Below are 19,976 nucleotides of genomic sequence, written 5' to 3' on the forward strand. Positions count from 1 at the left end.
CTAAGAGCCAATTTTCAGTTCTAGTTGAAAAACAGGAACCAAACCTAAAGCTCTAGGTAGTCAGATGTAGGCCGGAAACTGACTGTGCAAGGCACACTCCCATCAGGAAGGGCATTCTGCTGCCATTCAGTCAACATCTTCAATGTTAATTTCATCCAGAAGCACCCTCATAGTCACACCCAGGATATTGCTTAACCAAATGTTTGGGCACCCCATGACCCAGACAAGACAATACGTGGAATCCACCATCATAATGACATTTTCACCATACAGATAGGCTGGATGTAAATTGTCTTAATAATGTAGGCAGTAGTAATGAGGTAAAATGATTAGGAAGTAATGACTGTGGAATATGTATTACCATTTTTAATATAACTTATTGAATTGTAAGTTTCTGTAATTTAATTTCTTGTGACATCTGTGTTAAACTGGCTTGCAAAATTCCTGAAAATTTAACAATTAGGTCTCACAGCAACTAGTACCAGCTGGCTGGACCAGCACACCAGTGGGGTATAGAGAAGCAAAATGCTAGTGAGCCGGAGCATCAGCTGCCTGGCCCTGCTGAGCAGGAAATCAGGAGACCCTCATCCTGTGACCCCTGTATAAGGGTAGCAGAGTTTTCCCCCTCTGTCTCTGGAAGAATTTACTCTGCTTTTTTCCAACTCTAGAACAGGAAAGTAGGGCTCTTATCTATATGGCACTTCTGTGAAAGGTAGAGAAAGATTCACCGTCCTGGAGACAGCTCCCCTCCACCATGCTAGAAGGAGTGACTTTGCCAGCTGAGCCTAGAGCCAGCCCCAGTCCCCATCTGCTGGATACCTTTGTGCAGTGCACAGCCTATATACAACCATAGAGCAATCCCTCCCTTATCTGTGGCTTTGCTTTGTGTGGTTTCAGTTACCAGAGGTCAACCAAGGTTCATACAATATTTTGAAAGAGAGAGAGAGCCCATATTCACATAACTTTCATTGCAGAATATTGTTATAATGGTTCTATTTTGTTATTGTAGTTGTTAAGCTCTTTCTGTGTCTAATTTATAAATTAAGCTTTATCACTGGTATGCATACATCAGATACATGCCTATCCATGACAGGCAAAAGCAGAGTATGTATAGGGTTTCAGGCATCCACAGGGGTCTTGGCACTTATCCCCTTGGATAAAGGCAGACTGCCATACCTGTAACTTTGCAGAGAATGGAGCTGTCACCAGTAGATTCTTGGGATAAATGCCCCTTATTACTGTCAACTAAAAATAAATCGAGGCTAAAAAATTAAGTGAGTTTATTAAAGAACCAAAAGCGAAGACTTGAGCCTGGAAACAGCCTCCAGATAGCTCTGGGAAAGCTGCCCGAATCCTGAGCTTCTCACTGAGATTTATACAGTTATTTCAAGGATTTCTGTAGAGACAAAGAAAATTTGGGTAGGAGTCCAGTTAATGTATTTATCTGATGTTATCTACACCTTGTAAAATTTTCCCTATGAGGAGCCTTATTTTCTGGGAACTGGGAGTTCTAGCAGTGCCATAAACCTTGAATTCTGTCTTTCCTTAAAGTTACTAGTTTGAGGGAAAAAAAAGGTTACTAGTTTGTCTAGAGGCAGCTTTTGTTGCTGTTGTTGATGCAGCTTCTTTTTGTTTAAGATTTTTTTATTTATTTTTGCACACAAGAACTAGGGTGTAGGCCAGAGGTGTGGGGGTGAAAGGATTCAACAGAGACAGAGTGGGGAAAAGAGCAGGCAGATCCACTGAAATACACTGCTGAGGGGAGCAGCGGGTGAGCCAGGAGAGGTCTGCTGCGCCATGTGGGTTAGCTCCCTGATTGGGCATCGAACTCATGCCGCAATGGCTGCCCATAGCTGGATAGCACTGAGACTTTAGGTTAAAACCCCTGTGCCACCAGGGAGGCCCCGATGCAGCTTCTTCACAAGTCCATTTCAGCTGTATCTTGAAACTTTGCTTGAGCTCCATCGTTGAAGCCATGGAGAAAGGTGTCTGGTTGATTTCACTTCCTACTACTTTCTGACTGGGAGACTGGATGACAAATGTGCGCTGCCCCCTCCTACCCCCGCGCAGAAGCAGTGTCCCTGGGGGTGACAGCAGGCAAAGCTTGCCTCTGGTGGCCCAGGCTCAAGAATCTGCAGTTTTCTTTTAAAGAAGTGGTTCTCAATCCTGGCCACACGGTGGCTCACCAGAGGCGCTTTTACAGCGATGACCCTTTGCATGCCGGCTAGTTAAACCAGAACCATTGGGGGCTGGACAAGACATTCATTTTCAGAACTCCCAGATGTGTAGCCAAGGTTGAGAATTACTGATTTGAAACCTTTCTGGCTATGAGATAATGATATTGACATCCCACCAGGGGGTGGATCCGCCTTCTAGAGAGTTCTGTCCTCTTGAGTCTCTCGTGCCACCTTTCAACACCTACCAGGGTCTGGCCTAGAGAAAATTATCGAAATGACACAAGGCAAGAAACCTGTGAAGGGAGACCCAGGATGGATGGCTGCTGGGCTGGGCAAAACCTGGGCTGGGGGGTAGGGGGGTAGCGCCACCTTTCTGTCTCGGTGCTGAGTGAGACCTGTGTCTTCCTCCTTGGTCTAGGGTTCCTGTCTGTAAATGAAGGGAGTAAGGGAGGCCCTTCAAATAGAAGCTTATGCAGGAGGCTGTCATGTCAGCAGATCCCCTTGCCCAGCTCTTTCACCCCATTCTCCCAGCATCCCCTGAGGCATGTGGAAGGCTCCAGGACCCTGCAGAGCAGGGTTTGTAAACTTCTGCAAGGCAGCAGTGCTGCAAGGGAAGACTAGGGTCTTCCAGTCAGACCCCATGGATGCCTTCATCCAGAATTTGGGGGCAGAAAAAAGGAAAGAACTCCTTTGCCGCCCCACCCTCCACCATTCTCTGGTGCAGAGTCTTGACTAACTCCTGCCCTTTTCCGAGATTTACTTCTGGGTTTGAGCCCAGAGCCTCTGTAGTTTTGTCCAATTCCAAGCTCATCCCTGGAAAAGTGGGCGTGTGAACGCAGTGACTTAATGTCATAGGGGGAAACAGCTGCACAGGAAAAACACCCCTGGGGGTGGTTTCTTAACCAAAAGTGTGAGTGGACCCAATGTAAGTCTTCAGGGCATTTTCCTGCCTCTGGCTTGGAGGAAGTGGTCCAGGCTACATTACTCACAGGGCTTCATGATTGCTCAAGACAGAGTCACTGGCCTCGGGACCTCACCCCATGACCCTGAAGTCCACATGAAATTTTCCAGCCATGTATCCTCCCCATTCCTCCTGGGTAGCCTCTATTCTGGCCTGACAGACCTCTACCCAGCTCTAATGAAAAGAGTGGTGATGATGTCATTCAGTGGTATTCACTGGATCTGCCTAACACTTCTTGGGACCTCAGGTCTGAGCTGAGCCTGAGGCTCAGGCTGGGGCTGTAGGAGGACACTGGGCAGTCCATGGGACACTGGGAAGAGCCCTGGGGGAGTGCTCAGAGGCACCTTCTAATGGTAAAATCAGGACAGTTTCACAGGCAACTTGCTCGGCATGATCAGGCTTATGTTACTGAAATAGTATGGGACAGGCCATTCCAGAGAGAAAGAATAGCATGTTCAAAGGCACAGTGGTATGCAGCATTAGCAAGAGACGGGTCACAGAGGAAGTCAGGGACAATGCCATGAAGGGCCTTGAATTTTATGTCAAGATACTTATTCATCCCTTCTGAGAAGTGGCCAGAAGAGGTGACTCGATGCTGAATAAGATGGACTTGTCTCCATGGACTATGCTCGCTCCCTTCCACCTGCCCATTTGATCCCGCACATCCCGGTGAGTCTTCAGCCCCCTACTGCCCTCTCCTCCTCTCCCTATCAGTTGCTAGAGTTGATTGTGCATCAATATGACATCTGGGGATCAGTGGGCACGGGGCTACTGTGAGGATTGGGAGAAAGCATGCTATTCAAAGCAAAGGGGTCTTTGTTCAAATCTCTCGTCTTTCAACTACTGAGAAGTTCACACAGGACCCAGGGTAGGAGAAAACAGCCCCAGAGGCAAATCCCTAACCAGGCACATGGCTTGGGGGAGAGGGGGAATTTTTTTCTATCCACCAAGTTTATTGAGGGCTCTCTAGCAGGAACTGTTCACATGATGGCATTAAGCTATTTAGAGAAACTAGCATCATAGGAAAGCAGGAACTGTAGAAACAGTCCTAGGTTCAGAGTCCCATGGTATTTTTTTGTGACACTATTGTATCACTTTAGGCATTATTAAATATTTCTGTACCTTATTTTCTTCATCTGAAAAGTCCTGCCCCAGGGAATTTGAGAATTAAATGAGATACTGTATCTAAAGCACCAGTGTCAATGCCAGACACATAGTAGGTGCCAAATAAATAATAGCTATTCCTGTGGTTGCATTTCTTGCACAATTTTTAGGACCTTGCAGCTGAACTCCCTCAAAACCCCACAATACACTTTTTACAATGTGTCAATAGTATGTGCTGGTAGTAATCAGGTACATGGCAGTTAGCAGGGATTCCCTACCCATTGAAGTGTTTCTGAAACCCTACTATGTGTGGGCCCTCAACTAATTGCTTCACACGCCTTGCCTTGCCTTCTTATTCCTGTCACCTGATTAAGGCGGCAGAAGAAGTTAACATCCCCAATAGGCACCTCCCTGCTAGTCACCCTCCCACCCCCCCAATTCTGAACGCTACCTAGACTCTGCTCCTTCTAAGACACACCTGTCTTTAACTCTGGGAACTGTGCGCGTGTAAAGTGCCTCCTGGGCTGTCGGCAGGAACCGGCAGGCAGGCGGGTCTCCTGGATGGGCGCTGGAGGAGTCCGGGGCCTGGAGGAGTCCGGGGCCTGGAGGAGTCTCGGCCACACTCTCACCTAGAGCGGTCCCCGCTTGGGGTCCCCCCCGCAGCCCCCCGAACCCCGCCTCCCGGGAGCGGGTTGGCAAGGCGTGTGGACCCCAGGCGGCGGCAGCCCGTGCTCTTCCTACGGCGTCTTGTCTGTCCACCGCGGCGCTCCCCCGCTAGCCCTCCCCACGCAGAGGGCGGGTCCGAGCCCAGGCGCCCGCCCGCCCGCCGGGATGTGGGTTCGCGCGGCGCTGCCGGGACTCGCGCTCCGCCCGGCTCCGGCTGCCCCGCCTCCCCCGGACCCGCCCCGGCCGCCCGCTGGGCTCGGGATGGACAGCGCCGCGTGTTCCCTGGCCCAGTGATTGATCAGCAGCGGTTACTGAGCCTCTTAATGGTTCGCTTGGATGGGAATTAATTCTGGGATGGATAAATAATGCATTGAGGCTTATGTAGTCCAAGGAAAGCCGTCCGTCCGGAGCCAGGAGAGGGAGCCGAGGGAGCCTCTCCGGTGACGCCAGCAGCCATGGGGGCCCACGCGGGGCTTGAGGGGAGACTGGACGAAAGGAGGGGAAAAGGGAAGTGGATGACAGCATGATCGGCCCAGCAACTCTGGCCGGGCAGCTGCTGGAACATGCTGAGCCCAAAGATCAGGCAAGCCAGGAGGGGTAAGTCCAACTTCCCGGGGCGGATCTGGGCAGTGTGCGTCTCTTGGCTGCAGCTTGCAGACTCGCAGCCGCGTGCTGACACTTAGCCGGCTGCCAAGCTGGGGGTCAGATGGGGCAGACGTCCTGGAGGCAGCTTTGGGACTGATGTCCCATCCTGATCAGGGTCCTGGGCTCTGTGGGGATCAGATCTGAGATTGCAAAACGGCAGTGACTCTCTTGGTGCCCCACTGGGTATGCAGGCTTCACTCCTGTTTTACAATGTCCCTGTTTTACGATGCCTGTGGGTTGCCTTATAAGAGCCAAAATGATCAGGTGACAACTTTGGGAAAACTTTATTCCTTTACTAAGAGGGATATGCTTAATGCTCAAATTTGCCCCAGCAGACAAGACAAAAGTGTCCCTCTCTAGAAGGGCAGTACCCTGCTGCTCGAGACAGCTGGGGCCAAGAGGGTCCTCACTCCAACGGGAGCCTGCAGGAGCAGCCAAGGCTGGGCTGCAGGAAGCGATTCCTTAGGCAGACAGGCAGGTGCTCCGACCAGGAGAATTCCCAGGAAGCTGCAGAGCCTGGAGGTGAGAGTGCCAGGGCTGCAGATCAGAGGCAAAAAAGAGGGGAGCCAGGAGGGCCTCACAGGGATGATCCTGCCAAACTGGGGTAGTGCCCCAGCCAGCCTGTGGCTATTCAGGTCTAGGAATAGCATCTCATTGACAGCAACTTCTTGGTCACAGCAAGTGTCATTCTTGGATGAGAACATTTGTCTTTTAAGAGATTAGGAAATGTCTTTTCAGGTATCCAGTGTTTGTGGAGGGCTGGGCCCCTCCCTTATGAGCAATGAGGCTGAGGACAGGGAGTTTGGAGCTTCTGCCTGGGGGAGCTTGGAAACCGTGTGTCTCACCAGGTGTTTGCAGTGGGAACCTCCAGCTTCCTGTGAGCTCACAGGCAGCACACACACCCTTCTCATTAGCATGCTGGCACTTGGATGAGTATCCCAGGTCGGCTGACCCTTTCAGAGTGTGGTCAGAGCTGTCAGGATCCCATTGTGGGTGCTTGAGATGGACAAAGGAGGGCCATTCAGGGCTCTTCTGAGGGGTGGGGTTGGTTGGTGTGCAATCTGGTGATGAACCAAGAGATGGGCCAGGCCAAGACTTTTAAGTTTAGGTCTCCCCACCCGCTCCTGTCTAACTCACTAGCCACAGGCCACATGTGGGTGTTGAGCACTGACATGTGACTGGTCCAAAATGAGAAAAACACACAAAGATTTTGATGACTGAGTAGGAAAAAAGTGACATAAAACATCTCACAATAATTATTTTATATTGATAACATGCTGAAATGACAATGTTTTGAATATATGGGTTCAGTAGGCTGATATTTATATTAATTTCACCTCTTTTTTCTTTGGCTTTTTTTTTACTGCAGCCACTAGAACATTTACAGCTACATAAGTGGCTCCATTATATTTCTGTTGGGTGGTCCTGCTCTAGGAAGAGACCAGTACCTTAGCAAAGAGGCTTTTAGGAAGCCTGCCTAAGAAATCCCAAACTTCTTACAAACATTTCTTCTAGTCAATAGTTCTCAAGCCAGGCTAAGAAACCCTTAGGTAATATCGGGAAAGATATGTTAAGAGATGAAGTTTATAATGCTACTCATCAGATATTAATAAGATAATCACTCATACAAATGTAAGATCATAAACCATGACAAGAAGCATTCTGAGAGCATATACCACATGTGAAGCTTCCAGAGGGAGTAAGTGGTACTTGAGCTGTAAGCTGAAGAAGGACAGGGAGCTAACAGGCTAAGGGTGATGCAAGGAGAAAGCCGAGTTCAGGCAGGGAACAGCCAGGGCAGATGTCACAGGAGGGAGGAGAGGGGCACAGGGGGCCAGGAGACTGGAACAGGGGCAGGGAGGTGCAACAGGTATAGCAAGAAGCTGAAGACTAGGTCAGGAGTCAGATCAGGCGTGTAGCTTGTTAAGGAATATCTTTTCTTAGGGACATACCTGGAGAAATATAGATCAAAATTGTGTGTATGTGTGTGTGTGTCTCAAAAAATTGGGGGATCTGGTAGAAGGAAGAACTTTCATCAAAATTCATCCACCCAATGAACCTTTTAGGAGTTGGGCAGGACAAGAAACACAGCAAATCATAGTATGCAAATCATAGCCTCTGGTATTCAAATACTGCCTTGTCCAAATTGCTCTGAACTATACATATTCCAGATACACAATTTCTGGATTTTACCACTATGCAGATACAGTGAGTTGTATGAAAAAGACCAGAGTCATTTTCTGGGATAGTTTATGAAACTAGCCTCAGTCATCTGGCTCTGAAGCCTCTGGTTTCTGGCTGCAATTCTGCTCTGCAGATTCCCTGGCTTCTTGGGGCTTTTCCCTCATCCTCTTGGCTGTTAGTGTCTGGCAGGTCCTCATCCAGGTCTGCCTTGAGCGGTTGGGCAAAGACTGCCATCACCCTGATAGCCATTCTCATCTCCTTCCCAGAGAAATGGAGATGTCGGGATTGAGGACTTCCTAGGGGAAACCCTACTGTTAACTTCTTTTCCTGCAAGCACATAGATCTAAGTTTCGACAATGTCATACCCTGTCGAGCTCAACTTCCAAAAGGTAGTTAGAGGCAGATGAGATAGATGTTGTCAAATCACCCCCACCCATCCCTACGCACATACATGGACAATAATAATTTTTAAAAATACAGAGGAAGAAATGCCCATCATCACTTATAATCAGGGAAATACAAATCAAAACCACAATAAAATACCACCTCACACCAGTGAGAATGGTCCATTCAGAAAAGACTAGAAACAATGTGTTAGTGAGGGTGTGTGAAAAGGGAACCCTTGTACAGTGTTGGGAATACAGACTGATCCAGCCCCTATGGAAAGCAGTATGTGGGTTACTCAAAACATTAAAAAACAGATCTACCATATGATCCAGCAATTCCACTCCTAAGTGTCTACCTGAAGGGTGCAAAGACACTATTTTAAAGGGATATGTGCACTCCTGTGGCTATTTACGATAGCCAAGTTATGGCAACAGCCTAAATGCCTAAGAACAGAAAAGTAGATTAAGGTATACTACTCAGTTTTATATATAAAAAAGATGAAATATTACCATTTTCAACAACATGGATGAAACTGGAATGGATTTTGCTAAATTAAATTAAGTCAGAAGGAAAAAAACAAAATTGGATTATTTTATTCATGTGGAGTATAAAGAAACAAAGGCACAGATAAAACTAACACAAGCACTTGAAATCTAACGGTGGAATTGAGGCTACTGGAGGATGAAGTACGGGTGTTTGGCAACAAAGGGAGGAGGTGCCCAATGGATTATGGTGGGTGATTATAGGTGCTTTGGTGGTGGGTGTGGTATGGTAGATACACTTATAGAAATGTGAACCTGTTCCCCCAGAATCGTATACGGTGTTGCAAACCAGTGTTACACAATACAATTTTTTAAAATTGCTAAAATAGAGAACTGAAATGGATTACAGGGAAGCAAGCACTTCAGGTTCCAATAGCACAAAAATTTACAGATTCGACTTTGAACAAAAGAATGACCTTAAATTTAAAAATAAAATAAAGTGCAGATTTGTAAAAATTTAAAAAAGATTATGTGAAATGTGAATAAGTTTTTTTCTTAAACATTTACTGTTTTCATAAATATATTCCCCATATTTTGTTCTTATGTACTTAGTGAATTTTGCATATTATTGGATGATAAATAAATAGTTAAATAAAAAAGTGTAGGGTCACCAAACCAGCTGGAAATAGCTCAAAATAGGATGGTCAATTCAAGCAGTGCACTTGATTTAAAATGCATCAGGAAATTCAAGGTGATTTCAGGAGAGTGGTGCAGATTGTTTGAAACCTGTACATATGAGTTCAAACCAGCTCAAACTGACCTTTAATGTAGTATGTGATTCTCACATGGCATTGCCAGTTCAGAATTATCCTCAATAGTCTGGGCCTGCCATAGCCAGCCAGGCCATTTGGAACCAGGAATGACTGACCTGCCCCACTCTGCTCCCAACCTGGAATCCATCAGTGGCTTCCCTGCTGCTCTCTGAGTTAAAATCCAAAGCTCTGGGCCTCCCCTGTGGCGCAGCGGTTGAGCGCTGGGTTGCAAAGCTGCCTGTAGCCTCTGCACCCCCGCCACCGGAGGAGGGTCCCACATGGCGCGCAGACCTCTCCTGCCGCCCGCTGCTCCCCTCAGCAGTGTCCTTCGGTCCTTCTGCCTGTTCTGCTCCCCGCTCTGGCTCTGGTGAATTCTCTCACCCTCCCGCACTTCTGACTGTACCCAGTGCATGTATAAATTAACAAACAAACAAACAAATAAATAAAAATACATGCCTCTTTAAAAATGTATTTAAAAAAAATAAATAAATAATAAAATAAAATCCAAAGCTCTTACCATGACCCACAAGACTCTTCTTACAATCCACACTCTGGCCTCCTTCACTCTCCAAGCCCCAGACACACTGGGCTTCTACCTTCTGCCCATTCCTTATTGTTCCATGAGCCTCCTACCACAGGGCCTTTGCACATTCAGTTTCTCTTACCTAGAATGTACCTCCCCCCCAGCACATGCATGCATACACACACACACACACACACACACACACACACATACACACACTCCTTAACTCCAGCTCTCAGCTCAAGTGTTGCCAACCAAGAAAGTCCTCCCACATGCTCCAGTCTAAACTGGGTCCTCTGCTCCATACTCTTTTCTCTTTTTCTTTATAGCACTTACCAGTAACTGTAGTTGTACATTCCTGAGTGTGATTATTTTGTGAATAACTATTACTAGACTGTGAACGCCATGAGGGCAGGGACTATTTCTGTTTTCTAATATCATTATATCCCAATGCCAGGCACCCATTAGGCACTTAGTACATATATGTTAAATGAATGAATGAACAAATGTCTACATAAATGAGTGGGTGGCAAGGAAAGCATTAGTCTGCATGCTGAAGCACGGTCTGTGCCTTAACTGTTCCAGGACCTTAGGAAAGTCAGCCCCTCCCTTGACTGACATATGTTGCCAATATTTCCTGAATTTATGGCTTGCCCTTTACTTTTATATTAGATTTTTACCCCCAGAGGTTCATAAAATTTTCATTTTTTTTATGTTACCAATTTATCAATATTATCTTTTAAAGTTTTTGCTTGTGTGTAGAATGTGTTAAGTAAAATTAATATTGCTGTTTAGAAAATCTAAAAGATTTCCTTTTTGGAGGAAATCACTAGGCTGAAGAGCAAAGCTACAAGCACTTTAGTTATCTCCCTTAGCAGCAGTAGCAGTATATCAGACACCTTGAAAAATGCACAGAGCCTGCTCAGTATTTGGGGTTAGAGAGACAACACTCTAGGAGTGAGATGAAGTACTTTCAGTGGCCTTATCATTCTTGGCTTTCCCACAATAAAGTAAACCAACTTTTATTGTGTGCTCTCCAGGTTCCAGGCATTTCTATTGTACTATTTAAATCTCATGAGCACACTATGATGAGGCATTATTATTCCCATTTAAATGGGTATGGAAGGAGAATCATGGGTGCCCTCCCGACAAGTAGGGGCATTCACATCATGTCTGCCCAGTGCTGACCACTGTAATCCCTACAGTGGGCACTTTCCTAAGACAATGCCAGGTAGCCTGCATGTCTCCATGGGAACCACAGATCCTCTGAGGAGTAAAATGCAGTGATGTTTTTAAGAAGATGTTCACAGGGTATGCACCCATGGAGATTAGATTTGGACAACTGTTGGAATAGTTAAGGTTTAATCATTGATATGTAGTAGACAACTAAGCAACTGAAAGGGAAAAGGCAGTTATGAGCATCAGGGAAAACAAAGCAATGCAGGAAAGGAAACTTAACACTTTATAGCTCAAATGGGACTAGCAGTTATACAGTACTGATACTGTAACATCTGTGTGTTGACCTAACCAAAGGTGTAATATAACTATATTGGGAAGAAGGGATGTGTGCAAGTATGTGGAGGGAGCAGGAAGGGAAAGAAAGAAGTGACCCTCACTTTTCATAGTGAGATTCTAACTTAAATGGGAAAACTTAAGTGACTTGGCATAAAATCAAGACACATAGATCAATGGAACAGAATAGAGTCCAGAAAGAAATGCACAATTAATTTATGACAAAGAAGCCAAGAAAATACAGTAGAGAAAGGAAGTCTCTTCAAGAAATGGTGTTGGTAAAACAGAACAGCCACAAAAAAGTGAAACTGGACCACATTCTTACACTATCTAAATGCAAAAATTAACTCAAAATGCATCAAAGACTTGAATGAAAAGCCTGAAACCGGAAAACTTTAGAAACATGCCAAGATACTTGGCATGTTTTGGCAATATATATTTTTTTTTTTATTTTTGGACTGGACACCAAAAGCAAAACAAGTGGAACTACATCAAAACTTTGAAAGCTTCTACACAGCAAAGGAAACTGACAGCAAATAAAGAAGCAACATACAGGATGGGAGAAAATATTTGCAAATTATATGTCTAACATCCAAAATATATAAAGAACTTGTACAACTCAAAAACAATTTGATTAAAAAATGGACAGAAGATCTAAATAGACATTTTTGCAAAGACATCCAGATGGCCAACAGCTACTTGAAATGCTGTTCAACATCACTAATCATCAAAGAACTAATTGCAAATCAAAACCATGAGATTTTATTTCATACCTATTAGAATGACTACCATCGAAAAAGACAAGAGGTAATAGTTACTGTGAAGATGTGCAGAAAATGATCCCTTGTACCCTGTGGGTGGAAATTTGGATTGTAGCCACTATGAAAAACAGTGTGGAGTTTTCTCAAAAATTGAAAATAGAACTACCATATAATCCAGCAATCCCACTTTTCAATATATATCCAAAGGAAATACAAACAGGATCTGAAGATACAAGGTGTACTCCTATGTACACTCCAGCATTATCCACAATTGCCAAGGTGTGGAAGCAACCCAAATGCCCATCAACAGGAAAGTGGATTAAGAAGATGTGGTATAGGGGAGTGGGGGGCCGGGAAAGGAGGGGTTGGGGTCAAAATAAGGGGGTTGTAATTATATGGGGAATATAAAAATAAAATTTAAATGAATTAAAAAAAAGAAGATGTGGTATATATACACAATCCAGTATTATTCAGCCATGAGAAAGAAGGAAGTCCTGACATTTGTGACAACATAGATGGACCTTGAGTGCATTATGCTGAGTGAAACAAACCAGAGAAAAACAAATCTTGCATGTGGAATCTAAAAATAGTCATATGTGGAATATGTATTTTTTTAAAAAGGCAAATTCATGGAAATGGAAAAGAGAAAAGGAATTGCCAGAAGCTGGGGATGGGGATGGCGGAGGTGGGGCGGGGGAGGAGATTAGGGAGAGGTTGGTAAAAGAGTAAAACTTCCAGCTATGGGATGAATAAGTTCTGAGACTCATGTAAAGAATGACACTATAGGGCCTCCCCGGTGGCGCAGCGGTTGAGCGCTGGGTTGCGAAGCTGCCCGCGTCCTCTGAAGCTGCCCACGTCCTCTGCAGCGCGGGTTCGATCCCCGGCTGCTCCCCGGCCACCGGAGGAGGGTCCCACATGGCGCGCAGACCTCTCCTGCCGCCCGCTGCTCCCCTCAGCAGTGTACTTCGGTCCTTCTGCCTGCTCTGCTCCCTGCTCTGGCTCTGGTGAATTCTCTCACCCTCCCGCGCTTCTGACTGTACCCAGTGCTTGTATAAATAAAAAATAAATAAATCTTTAAAAAAAAATGAGACTATAGTTGATAACTGTATTATATAGTTAAAACTCTCTGAGAGAATAGAACTTCAATGTTCTCACAATAAGAGAGAAATATGTAACATAATGGATGTATTGATTAACTAGACAGGGGAATCAAGAAAAAAAATGGCAATGAATGGAAAGTTATTTAGAAATGTGAAGGTAAACACCAAAGGAACTAGCTCAAAAGTAATGACTGCTTCTGGGGGTGGGGGAGTAGAGGTGGGTGTGGAAGGACAGGAAACTGCCAGGTTTTGCCCTAGCACTTGGAGGACTAACCAAGATGTGGTTGAGAAGCGATAGCCTGGGGGGTGGTTCAGAGGAAAGTTTCTGCTTTTAAGGGGTGACCATAGGTTTCTCAAGTTTCCTCTGCTTGGCTCTGAAGGTGTGGCTTTCTGAGATATGGCCATGGGACGTATGGCAGGGATATGGCAGGGTCCATGCTGACCCTGCCCAGGCTTGTCAGGCACCCTGAGGACTGTTGAGGGACGTCACCTAACTAGGTGATGCAGAGAGAAGATCCACAGCTAGGGGAGGGCTCATCAAGCTATTCCAGGGAGGTGGTAGATGAGGACAGAGGGTAGAACCAGAGCTCAACCAGGACAGGAGGGCTCACTGGCGCCTGTGGTGAAGGAGGGTCACAGAGTCTCACCCAGTGTCCTCTGCTTGGAGCTGATCCCTTTCCTGCTGAGTGTGGTGTCCAAACTTGGACATCTTTAAGAGGACTGTGCTCTCTCCTCTCTGTCCCTTCCAGAAGTTGCTCGAACTGAAATGAAGGTACAGAGGTCCTCAGACCAGGAAAAGGTGTAGGATAAGTCCTCGAAACCTAATTAGAGGAAATATAAATTAAGGATTTAGGTCTCTGAAAACAGCAGCCTCGAAATACATTGTAACCTAACCTTTTATTTATTTTTTTTAAGATTTTATTTATTTTTATACAAGAGCTGGGGTACAGGCCAGAGGCGCGGGAGGGTGAGAGGATTCACCAGAGGCAGAACAGGGAGCAGAACAGGCAGTTGACAGAAATACACTGCTGAGGGGAGCAGCAGGTGAGACAGGAGAGGTCTGCGTGGGATTCTTGCTGGCCGGCCGGGATCGAACCCACACTGCAGAGGCTGTGGACAGCTTCACAGCGCGGCGCTCAACCCACTGTGCCACCGGGGAGGCCCTGTAACCTAATCTTTTAAACATTGTTTATTCTAGGATTTCCATTGCCCATCTGTAATTAATTTATTTTTACTTTTTAAATTAAAGAATAATTTACATACAGTAAAATGTTCACATCATAATTGTAGAGCTTAATGACCACCAAAGTTATTAAAATAATGAACATTTCCTTTAACTCCAGAAAATTCCCTTGTCTCTTTCCAAGTCACTTCTCACAGCCATCCTCACAGCCATTCTTCTGATTTCTTGTCACCGGGGGCTAGTTCTGCCTATTCTGAACTGTCCTATGAATGGACTCATAGGGTATGTCTCTCTCATTATTAACACATTAAAGGCCATGGCACAGAAAGTCCTTCTGCCTTCTTCTTTAGGGAAGACAGGAAAGTGAGAAAACACCTGTTGAGTGTTTAGAATGACAGATGTGTGCTGGACCTTCCATTTATATACAAACAACCCATTGTTGTCCTTATACCAACCCCGGGAGACAAGGGGGAAAGCAGAGGCAGAATAATTTAAGTAAAATTTTAGCTCAAAACTGCACCACTACTCAGACCAGAGGCAGCTTGATCATAGGCTCTAAGGTCTGAGAAGCCTCCTTCCCCAGAGCCTGGTGGATGGTGGTGGCTGGTGGCTGAGGTCGCTGAGCAACTGTGATCCCTCCCAACACCTCTATGCCATGGGCAGACTTTCGTCTCCAGGAACAGGGGCAAAAATAAAAAGTGAAAGTTACATTCCCCACTCTATCCTGGCCTGTCTCGCTGAAAGGCAGCCCAGCCAAGCTGCAGATGGCAGGAAAGGGCAGGGAGTCAGGATCGGATGGGACATTGAGGGTGGCTATCTGGAGGAGGTAGCCACCCTTGGGGGTGCCAGCAATGCTGGATGTGGGTTCTGGGATGCGTGGTGGCTTCAGATGGGCCTGATGCTGAGGAATCCCAGCTTTAGCTTCTATTTTGATTCTGTTCTCCATATTTATGACAAAATTAACGAACTCAAATATTGCAGACTCAGATACCTTCATCTCCCTGCTTGCATTAGCAGTCAGACTTATTACGCCGCTTATGCACTCACCAAATATTTAATAATAGCACATGCCTATTGAACTTATGTCATCATGCTGTGGAACAAGCACAATTCATGAGGCAGCTTTATCTGTGCCCTCCCCTGTCTCCCGGGAGGCCCAGGCCTTCCCCTGTCCCTGCCTGGCAAGGGTCTGTGACAACTCTGGGCACTCATGGAAAATGAAATGACTTCCGTCACTTTTATACCAAAATACCAGATCACTTCAGTATTTCCAGGTCCACCCCAGGACTATAACTGATTTTTCAACCTCCTCTTTGAAAACTTGCTTCTTCTTGGCCTGGTCCTCATATTAGATTGTCACATCTCTTGTGTCTTAGAGTCCTGTGAAAACTTCTGTTTTAATGTCCTGTTACACCTGCCATGTGTATCATCTCTGTTAACCTTCAAAAGACCCATATTTAGAAAGAAATCCATATTTCAGATGCGGAAACTAAGTCCCAGAGAAATGAAAGAAGTTACCAGTCAGGACAGGCACCCAGTCAGAGTTGCAGTGTTGGGTCCGAAACCTGATATTCTTAAACATCCTATGTATTCACCAGGCTTAACTCAGGCAGCTGTAGGGGAAAGCTGGCCCTTATGTGTTAAGCCCCAGAGGCACATGCTCTGGGCAAACTTTGAACCCCTGGGTGTGGCTGTGATGCCGGAAGGCAGTGGGAGGACAAAGTGGGGTGACTGGAGAAACAGACCTGTCCCATGTCCTGTATGGCTTTAAACGGGGAGTGATGTGGCTGGACAGAGTATTAGTGACTCGGGCAGCAAGGTGGGCAGTAGGTCTTCAGGGAGCAACCCTGCAGACCGGGAGAGAGCAAATGGCCAGTAAGTGTGCTGGGAACAATGGTGTTTCCCATCTGCTGTCTGCAAGAGCCCTTGTCAGAGCACCTCTGCTTCAGGACACTCCTCAGCCCCAGGCACCAGTCCCTCTGCTATTACCCGAGGCCCCCAGGGCTGTTGCGCCCTGGAGAAGTGCATTGCCAACCCAAGTCACCTCCTTCCTCCTGCCTCTCCTTTCCAGACACCAGCTGATGGGGAAACTGAGCTCTTCTCGACATGGAAGGTGCCCAGAGTTTGTAACAGCAGCACTCTTAGCCACTCGGGACAGATGGCAGGACCAGATGCTGGCTTGGACTTCCAGAGAACTAGAGAGCTGGCAGCCAGGGTAGGCCTAGACTAGGAGGCTGACTTGGGCCCTCCCACTAAAACAGCCAGAGACCTGCCCTGACTGCTAAAATCGTCAATAGTCTCAAAGATTACTTAGCCAGCGGTGCAGGAGGTATTGATCTAAGCTAATGGCTCATAGGCAGGCAGAAATGAAATTTATAATCGATATTGAATTACATTGACTCCACGGATCTCAGGCTCCTGGTGAATGGCCTACTAATCTGAACACGAGTGGGGAGAGCAAGCCCAGACACGCTGTTCCCCAACACGATCCAGAGAGGGGAGAGAGGGTTCCCAGGGGCTCAGCCTGCAGCAAGAAGGAACAGTAGTAACTACCATTCATCAGCACTTCTCCACGTGCAAAGCACTTTCAGACTCTTGTTCATTTTCTCCGCTCCATAGTCTAGAGATTAGGGAGAACTTGATTTTGCTCCCATTTTAGAGATGGAAACCTGGGCCCTAGGCCACCAGATCCTGTGTCCTTCTGTGACCTTGTGTGACCTTTCCACATCCACCGCCAACCTCAGAAAGGTAGGAAAACTTTTTGTGTTGCCAGCATCCTGCTTGCTGCTTCTCAGATGGCAGGAACGAAATCAACCATCCACCACCTTGTGCCCTTTAACATTTTCGTCATGGTAAAAACAGACCATGCGTAGGAGAAATCATGCTCGCAGTTTCCTTCCAAACCCAATCAAATCACCTCAGGAGGCACAAGGTCTCTTGGATTTGATCTTTCCATCTTTGTTGAATTGGAGGTTTTGTGTCTTGTGTTCACGCATGCACCCAGCAAACATGTTGGGGATGCTCTGTACTGCATTCCAGGATTCGAGTGTGAGAAGGACGCCCGTCCTGGCCATAAGGAACTCAAATCATTACAGCATAGGGAGACCCAGGTCCACCGGGAGGGGTGTGCACAGTGCAGGGGTGGCAATGTGGATGGAAGTGAACCCCGCTGTCTTGAGAATCTACCAGAGGAGTCGTCCCCTTGTAGGGGAGAGAGGCACTGGTGCTTTAAGAGTGAATCAGGGATCCTTAAGCCAGCATGCACAGGGGGACTGAGGTTTGGCAGAAAGGTGCTCATGGAGACCTGTGACTGGTTTGGAGAGTGAGGCCTGGCTTCCCCAGCACTGCCGTCACACTCCCCTTTATATGTGCCATGATGAGTCACATTTGGGTCGCTGTCCCCCTGTTACCTCTGTGAAGGCAGGTGTGTGTTTATTCTTCATCTCCACACCCCAAGCAACCAGCATTGGGGGGAGGACAAGAAAGACACAGGAGACCCCAGAACCACCATGAATAGCTCAATGAAAGCTGAATCCAATTGAATCTGGGGGTGCACATTGCAGAGAATTATAGATCAAGCAGGTTGGGTGTTGCCCTGCCTCCTGCACCCCGTAATCAGGAGCAGCACCAGCTGAGCCAGAAGGCAGACCTTAGGGAGAGCCAATAAAAAGAACTTTTAAGAATGTCATCTTTTATGTTGAATTTTTTTAATGATCATTAAAAAAAAATCCAGACTTTCTGGACTACTCAGCACTATTTTGAATCAGAACTTTTTGCTTATGGGGGAGTTGGTTGTGCCTCTTGTTGTCTTCCATCCCATGAGGAGGGGTTGGCTGGTTCTTTAGCCCCTGGGGTGAGAAACATAGTGAAGGACAGATGGCCAAATGGAGCCCAGAAAGAAGGTAAGTAGCAAGTTAAAAAAAAAATAGGGGGCAATCGGGAACCATCCTGTAATAAATCATCTGAGGCTCGTGCAGTGTTCCTAAGACAGCCTGGGAACCTCACCAGGCGCCCCTCGCCCTTGACTGCAAATTACATTAACTTTATGAAATTGTCCTGCCCGGCTCCCTCCAGAGTGTCCTTACCATTACCTCACCTCTCTCTTCTCAATCAATCTTCGGCCTCCATACTTACCCTTTAAATCAATTCAGCTCCGAGAGCCATCTTGCTCTTTCCCCAGCCCAGCTTAAAAATCCCATTGACTTGTATAAATCAATTGTGTCTTCGCTCATGCGCAGCCACTCCTCCAAGCGCTCAGAGATGCACTAACAGAGCTGCAGATGGAAAAACACCCCTGACCAGCTTCAGGGTTACAGGGCCCAGGGAGCAGCATGTGGGCACAGACACCCCAGCAGCAGCCAAGGCCAGTGCTACCCAGGCCTAGTTGAAAGACCCTGAAAGTATGCTGGTGTGTTAAGTGGGGTAAGGTGAAGACCCTGGGATGAAAATGCTCATTAGTAATTTATTAAAGAGGCCCCCTCCCTGTCCCAGAACACCACTGCGGATAGGGGAGGCAGGGCAGGGGAAAGACAAAGCTGAGGTGCAAGGACCCATAGAAGGAGGCCTCAGTATAAGCCCCAGGAAATTTGAAATGCGAATTATACCTCTTTACCCCTTAGAATGGTTTCCAGCTGGAAACCAGGCTACAGGGACATTCAGGCTCCCACACCTAGGAGTCTTTGACCAAGAGTTTAGGAGGGACATAGAAGCAGGAAAAAGGGAACCTGGGAAATTTCGGCAGAGCTCCAACACAGCCCACTAAGGTGTATTTTGATGTGTTCTCAGCAATGTCTCGGCTTCAGCCACTACCAGGTGCCCAGGTCCTTGTACCCCGGGGTGGGTGAATGACCTGCACTCCCTTGTGGTGCCTTTTCTAAGTGGGAAATGGGTGGAGCAGACAGAATGGAGCAGACAGGTGAGCCACATGGAGGGGCTTGCCTACCTGTGGGGTCTCTGGAAGAGCCACAGCTAGACCTGGCCTTGTTCCACAAGACACTGTGTTTGCTGAGTGCTGGCGTGTGTGAGTAGCTCTCCAGTCTGGAAGCCCCAGAAGGCAGAGGCAAGGCCTCGCTTGTTTGTCTTGTGGTCCACAGCCTAGTGCAGTGATTGTCACAGATAAATACTCATAAACATTTATCAAACTAGTGATATTTTAATTGCTATTTTAGATCTCCTGTGGGGATCCAACTAAAGCTCTTTCTATGTTCATTCCTCATGTAAAATGCACAGTGTCATGGCATTCCCAAACCATCACTGCTATAGGTGTGACATATTCTTTCTCTGCAAATACATGTATGCACTGAAAAGACATCATCGTGGTGTCTGTTGATTGGGGATTATGTTTTTCTGACTTTAAAAATAGTCTTCTACTTTATGTATTATTCTATACCTTGCTTTCATCTGTCACTACAATAAATATAGGTACATGTTAAAGCAGGAAGAGAGATGGGAGGGTTGGACATACATTTGTTGAAAGGAT

General features: G+C 46.5%; 1 protein-coding gene across 6 annotated transcripts in view; it reads left to right on the plus strand.

The window, feature by feature from the left end:
• Nucleotides 1-19,976, plus strand: part of ARHGAP22 (Rho GTPase activating protein 22) — a 147,787-nt gene that overhangs the window by 21,638 nt on the left and 106,173 nt on the right. For 2 of the 6 annotated variants that reach the window (XM_037497024.2, XM_037497025.2), the window contains exon 1: nt 5,153-5,505. The exons of the other annotated variants lie outside the window; for them this stretch is intronic. In XM_037497024.2, coding sequence (XP_037352921.1) covers nt 5,472-5,505 — 34 coding nt within the window. In that variant the 5' untranslated portion in view covers nt 5,153-5,471. Of the gene's footprint in view, nt 1-5,152; nt 5,506-19,976 lie in introns of those variants that run through there. 6 annotated transcript variants of the gene reach the window in all.

Source organism: Talpa occidentalis, unplaced genomic scaffold, assembly GCF_014898055.3.
Source record: "Talpa occidentalis isolate TD23 unplaced genomic scaffold, MPIMG_talOcc4v2.1 talOcc4.8, whole genome shotgun sequence".
In the NCBI taxonomy this organism is placed as follows: Eukaryota; Metazoa; Chordata; class Mammalia; order Eulipotyphla; family Talpidae; genus Talpa; species Talpa occidentalis.